Source organism: Nanorana parkeri, unplaced genomic scaffold (assembly GCF_000935625.1).
Source record: "Nanorana parkeri isolate BGI_ZX_2015 unplaced genomic scaffold, ASM93562v1 scaffold1626, whole genome shotgun sequence".
In the NCBI taxonomy this organism is placed as follows: domain Eukaryota; kingdom Metazoa; phylum Chordata; class Amphibia; order Anura; family Dicroglossidae; genus Nanorana; species Nanorana parkeri.
This window is the reverse complement of record NW_017307894.1, coordinates 140,343-147,527: the sequence shown is the minus strand read 5'-3', so window position 1 is coordinate 147,527 and position 7,185 is coordinate 140,343. Positions and strand designations below refer to the sequence as shown.

At 37.2% G+C, this 7,185-nt stretch overlaps 1 protein-coding gene across 1 annotated transcript in view; it reads left to right on the top strand.

Moving 5' to 3' along the window:
- The window catches only part of TSPAN2 (tetraspanin 2), a 136,078-nt gene extending 130,829 nt beyond the window's left edge, over window positions 1-5,249 (top strand). The window contains exon 8 of the mRNA XM_018570901.1: window positions 4,661-5,249. Coding sequence (XP_018426403.1) covers window positions 4,661-4,726 — 66 coding nt within the window. The 3' untranslated portion in view covers window positions 4,727-5,249. The remainder of the gene's footprint in view (window positions 1-4,660) is intronic.
- The last annotated feature ends 1,936 nt before the right edge of the window (window positions 5,250-7,185 follow it).

The window sequence follows — 7,185 nt, the reverse complement described above, 5'->3', positions numbered from 1 at the left end:
ATGCTGTCAGTATTAGCATTATTATATGTGTTTGAGTTAGTATGGAGATATTTATATAAACATGTTTATATGTATTTGAGTTAGTATGGAGATATTTATATTAGCATGTTTATATGTATTTGAGTTAGTATGGAGGCATTTATGTTTTTCTTAATTTTTTATTACTAATAGAATCACTGTTGTTTTATAGTATATTTTTTGTTTTCTGAGTTATTGTATACCTAAAATACTAACTGTAAATCAGAACCTTTTCTGGACAATGCTGACACCTAGAGAAAAAAACTGATATTACAGCTCATAGAAAAACAAGTAACTCAGAAGCAATCTTTTCACTCTCCATTTCAACTGAAAACATAAATGTAGATTAAGGTCAGTCTCTTTCAATCGCCCTGCCCTTCTTGATGTTAGAGCACTACTCACAAAGCACGGTGTGTATCACATTCTGCTGATGTTTTGCCATTGGAAATAGCAAGGTTAGCAGCAGGTTTTACACATATAATTGTGTGCATTGTATTTTATTCTGCGGGGTTAGTGGGAGCTTTAAAAGTAACTGCCACTAGACCAGCCCACTTGCTTCCAGTGTGGCAAAAGAGATTTTACAAAGCATAGAGAAGGAAAAGACGAAGGGCATAATAGTGCAGGCAGTGGCGTCACAAGGGGGGTGCGGCCCGCACCCGGGTGATACCATTGGAGGGGTGACACTAAAATGACTGGCAGTCATTTTGGTGTCACCCCCCCCTCTGAAAAGTCGGGCGTCGGTCATGGACCGAACGCCTAACAGTATCAGGAGAGGGGAGGGGACCCGGCGGCATACCTTATCCCACCAGGTGACTGTCCCCTCCTCTCTCTGCCGGCACCCATCACCAAGATGGCCGCCAGCAGGTATCAGAAGAGTGCTGCACATGCGCGATGACGTAATCGCACACACGCACGGTGACGTCTTGGCGGGGTAACCGATCCGGGTGTCACCCAGCCTTGGGACGCCCCTAAGTGCAGGTGCCTCAGGTGACAACTAATAGGGCACACTGAAAGCACCTGGGGGCTATTATGTAGGTCATAATGACTTTAAAATTAAAGTCACATTAAACTCAGGGGTTAAATCTAAAAAATGCATTCAAGTAAGTCAAAAATACATAAGTAGCTTATTTATGTATCACTCAGCTGTAGATCTTCAAATCATCTCTGAATTTGTGTTGACACTGCCCTTCCTTCTGGAGAGTGGCTACTTTTGTTCCCCATGGTCCTTGTGTGTGCTGTAAAATAGCCACAGCTCGAAGCTCACTCCTGGGATGGACTACATTCTCTAAACAAATGAGTAAACTGAATGTGAGATTGTAGTCCATCAAAGGAGCGAGCTTGGATCAGTGGCTACTTTACAAAACACACAGGGACCATGGGGAACAAAAGTAGCCCCCTTCCAGAAGGAAGGACAGTGTCAGCACAAATTCAGAGATGATTTGAGGGTCTACAGCCGAGTGATATATAAATTAGATACATTTTTTATTTGTTAGGGTACTTGAATGTATTTTTCAGATTTAACTCCTGAGTTTGGTGTCACTTTAAGCTGGTGGTCTCCCCATAGGATAGTGCCCTATCAAACTGCACAGTTTACCTATAGCGAAAGCTGTTTTTGACTATCTGTAACATTTATTTATTGAATTCATACATTTTTATGATGCTAGCAAACTCTACTACGACAGGTAACTAGACCAGTCACATAAGTGCATATCAACCGAAAAGCTTTCAACCCAATTGCCCAATTACAGTAATACAGACACACACACTACAGCCGATTTGTATAGACACTAATTAGGGGAAGCCTTAATTAGTGAAGTATATGTGGGTTGCCATTGATATCCTTGTTCTAAAAATCCTAGTCCCCTAGCTGTAACAGCAGCCCTATGGTTTCTATACCTTTTGAGTTGCTGGCTGAAAGCAAGTATGTAGCAAGTCCAGCCTCAAGATATGTATATTTGATCTGATTCAGTCAAAAAGAATTAACATCATGGATTTAAAATGCCATCCAGAACAACATTTTAATGTATGATAAGCCAAAATATTTGTTTGTTCCATATTGGATAGAGTATTGAATGGATAAAACTCTGAATTTCTTGTCCATCCGTTTCTTCCATCACTGTCTGTCCTATAGGCAAAATAAGTGGGACAGAATCTCCCAAAAGTAAAGGAAGTGTCCTCTTCAGGGTAATGTCACACAATTATGGATTTTCCCTTACTTTCAGTCCCAGTAAAAGTGGTCACCAGGACATTTATGGGCAGTGGGGTCACAGGGAACTCCGCCCCCAAAGTTACTTGGGCACAAACCATGCCAGTAATGGAAAATTTCCTATTGCACAAAATGGTGTTTGAGTAATTAGGAGGGGAGACCCACCTTTTGAGGCCCTGCCACTGCTGAATATTAGTAAAATTAGATTTGTTAAAGTATTTTTTACAATTTTGTAAAAAATTGTTTATTTACCTTACCATCTTGTCTTGAATTGTATTGTGACTGTAATGTCTGCCCTATATTGTAAAGCGCTGCGCAAACTGTTGGCACTATATAAATCCTGTATAATAATAATAATAATAATTTAAATTTTCCCCACCCATCTGTGAATTGGTTAGGGATTAGAGAACATAGAGGGCAGGTAGCTGGCACATAAGCTCCTTACCTTGGCAGCACTTCCTCAGCACTGCTGGTGCTGAAGAACCCCATCAGCATCCAGCTCCGTGAGTGAAGTGGGTACCTTTTTTTTTTTTTTTTTTTTTGTTTTGTTTGTTTACTCAAAAAAAAGGTAACAAGTTAACCAAAAGATGGCTGAACCTGTATGGAAAATTTAGGATCATCCCACTCCATAGACGATTACCTTTTCAGCACAAAATGCAGTGATTTGACAGCTAAGCAAGGTAAATTTTAGTTAAGAACAGCTTGAAGGAATGTCAGGTGAATGTGCAGGGAAAATAACATCCACCCTTTTCTTACATAAAAACCTTTTCCTATTAAGAACAGGTGGGGTGTTGCCAAATTTTAGGGAATGTGATGTTTGCTGGGCAAATTATGGGTGAATATCCACTAATTTGTTTTAAAACATACAGTGATGGCTGAGCAAAAAGGATTTGGGCTACTGTTGGGCAAATTACTCATTGCAAAGTGTTTTCTCATCTTACAGCATTGAGTGACTTACAACTACTTAACATTTTGTTTTTTAAGTCAGATTAAGTTTATTACATTTTGGGCACAACTAATCCATTCATGTAATCTAATACTTCATGTTGCAGTCAGCCACATATCCTAATAAGCAACACCAATATAAAGTTTCCTTTTAAACATTCAGCGTCATGGCTACATGGTTCTTTCATCCATATTAAGTGGTAATATGTTAATCTGCTAGAGCACTAAAGCAGGTGCATTCATTTCAGATCATTGAGTGGAATTATGATAAATCCATTCGTTCTCTTAAATGCACTAAAATAGCAACACGCCTGGCTGCTGTGTAAATTAAATAGATTTTATTTACTAAGATGATTCAGGTATAGGAAACATATTTTATTTAAATAGCTTCATTAAACTATAACTAAACATTTGTAGAAATATTTAGAATTGTATCTGTTGTGACAAATGTTACACAAATAAAGACAATTTAAGCTGAAAAGATTCTAAACAAACTAAATGAACTGAAAAGATCTCAATGCAAAGGGGTTTTTTTTTGTTTTTTTTAATTAAAACATCAAATGATTGTGTGCACTGAATGATTTGATTGTCATGCATGTGGAATGTCATGTATGTGGAAAGATTTAGGTGTGACTGACTCAACTGTCATTTAGCAACTGAGAATATCACGATAATGCCAAACTCTTGTACAAAGCTCTTTACAGGAGCCATATGCAAAAAAGATGGAGGCAGAGGTAAGGGAGGCGGCCTCAACTAGTATGAATGGAGAAGGTTTAATTATTATAAAAGATAGGATCTAACCTCACTCTTCAATAATTAATTATCCTCTACCTGGGTATTTTGCTGTAAATTTTCTCCTACATACTTGCAGTGTAACCTTTTTGGAATGCATCAACATACTTATAGATATGTACCTTTAAAACATATTGAAATCCAGAAACAAAATGTAAGATATTGCAGCTTACCAGTCCCTAGATGTGGTAGCTGCATTCATTTTCAGACATTTTCCAGTTTATTCACCTAGCGATCCTGTGAAAACCACAATTCCTGTCCTTTTGCTCTTACACCCATTTTTCCCTCCTCTGTATCTGCGGAGGGAGCCATGATTACCACCCAGGATGGACTTCAAGCCATTACATGGTGGATTGATGAGACTTGTAATTTACGCAAGAAAGATAAGGATGTTTATGCTTTCTTTATTTTAATCTTACATGACAAGGATCTTGCATTTTCAGCCTGAAAATTAAAAAATAATGCAGCCTAAAAATAAAAATTAATGAAGCCACCACATCTTAGGACTGGTAATCTGCAATATGTTACATTTTTTGTTTTTGAGTTTAGATGCACTTTAAGAAGACAAATTATTTGCTGTGATATTTACCTGCCAGTCAGAATGTAGTTGTATGGCATAATATATTACGGTATATTATATTAATTATGTTATATTTTTATGTAAAGGGTTTTAATGAATCAATTTTTTTTTATTTCTAGATCTTTGGTATGATCTTCAGTATGGTCCTTTGTTGTGCCATCCGCAATTCAAGAGATATGCTGTGATCTACCTATTGTGCCTTCCACCCCAGATCATTAGAGTGGTACCTGCTGGCACAGGGACTGTTACACACCTGTCAGCTTGGACAAACCTTATTACCCAAGCATTGTATAATAGGCAAAATGTTATAAGCTATGCTTTGTATAAAACTAAGCAATATATCATAAAACACGTTGCTCCGAAGAACAGATATTAAATGGTGTAGCCATTTTGGAATATTACATTTTATGGTAATGCTCTAGAGGAATTGTCTCATTAACATGTAATTTGAACTGTATAAAGTTTCAATACTTCTTTTATTGTTGGTGTAAATTGAGGCCTTATCTTATATTTAGCTACAGTTTCATTCTTTAACTGAAATGTTAATATTGCTGTAAAATTACTGTAAACAAAGTAGATGTTTAAGATCATTTTATGCATTTTGGTTATTTACAAAGATATTAACTATTTGAAAAAAATGCAATGCTTGCCTGATTTATTAAATGTAACATGAATGAATGAATGTCCTGGCAGTTCTATAGAGTCGTTACCCCCAATGGTGGCTTGGAGTTATACTGTATATAATGGCTTTAGAGCAAAATGAAGATGCTAGATGAGGTTCACACTGATCATTGTACATCCAGTCTTTTGAATTCCCAAGGAAAGCCATGTGCATAGCAAACCATAAACAACAAGCAGGTTCATAAATCCGCTGAATGCAGTTGGCATCTGTATTGGAAACAAATCATATTCAATGATATGCTATTCAATGTGTTGGAAAAAAGTTTTAATGGTTAATATATTCAACAGATTTTTACCTGGGAAAGGTTTGAAGATCTGATTGGTTGCTGAAGCATGTTGATAAGACTGACTGGATTCTAGGAGGTCATAAAGAGTTGATTGAATGGTTGATATAGATATATGTACACTGAATACTATTCTTCTATAATGTACTTTAAAGTCTTTCAAGTGCAACATCAGGGGAAAAAGCACAGATATAAAAATAATAAGGAATTAAAAGAATGACCTTGAGTTGATTTTCATCTTACTTTTTGTCCCAGACACAATTGTCACTGTCAGTGGAACATAAACACCAATTAAAAACCAGGCAAAAATTCTAACCCTTAACCAGTGTATAAAAAACTAGAAAGGTGTTAGGAAAAGTTCTGCTAATAAGTAAAGTCAAGTACTACAGGTTGGCTGAAACTGTGGGGAATGTAGCTTTTTTAAGAAATGTGCTAAGTAGGAAAGGGACAATGATAACAATAGAGTAGCCTTTCTCAAACATTGTGCCATGGATTCCTGGTGTGCCTTTTGGCTTACTCAGGGGTGCCTCATAATATTGTGGTAGTGGGACTGTTATGTGAAGGAGGGAATAAAAACTCAGGTCAAGGGGGCTCCTGATCTAAAGGGGGTACTATGATGTGAAATAGGGGCTCCTGATGTGGAGAGGGCTACTGATGCAAAGGGTGATTCTGATGTGAAGGGGGATATTGATTTGAAGGGGGCACTTCAATGTGAAGGAGGAAAGTCACATTCTTGTGTGTTTTTGTGGGATCCCCCTTAAAATCTATTATATTTTATACTGGGGAGCCTCATAATTTTGCATACTTTTAAAGCGCCATGACTAAAAAAAGGTTGAGAAACATTGCAATACTGTCCATTCTCTTTTACTCTTTTTAAATATAATACTTACATTCAAAACCACACCCATTTCACATAAAAAGACCTAAAGCTGAAGTTGAATCTGCTTATATTTTGTCTTCCCTGGTTCCTCCCGCCCCAATCATGTTAATGACCTTTTTAAATAAGACCTTTCCATTTTTAAAAAATGACATTCCCTATTTTAGACCCAGTGACACTGCTCTATGCAATGCAGGCAGATTATGACTGTTGGAAGATGCTGGTAGGGTACTGTACATAGTTTCCTGAAAACATCACAGCACCCTGCCTCAGTACACTTCTCAAGAGTCCTTAGTCCTGATGCAAGCAGTGGGAGGAGGAGCTCTTGAGAGGAGTTATGCAAATATCAAAATGCCTGGATGGGTAGATGTCGGTCTGGAGGAGTGGGTGTTACCTGCGGTTCCCTCTAGGTAATGCCTGCATGTGATGCTGAGATTCTGTTATTTAACCACTTTAGTACCAGCATGTTACACCTCCTTCATTACCAGGCCAATTCTCAATTGTTTAGTTACTGAGAATTACTCCATCACGCAACACTGTAACAAAATAGATTTTATATACTAGAAATTTTGAGCTAGATAAGGCTTTCTTTAAGTGGTATTTAATAACTTTTTTTTTTAATTGTTTATTATATAAAGTAAAGAAGACCAAAACATTTGGGGGAAAAAGCCAGTGTTTCTTACCTTCACTTATAAAACATCAAATAAAAATCAAATAAAAATGTCGGGACAGTATGAAAATCCCTGAAATTACCCTATTTAGAAAGTAGATACTCCAAGGTGATCTGATTTTTTGCCACTTG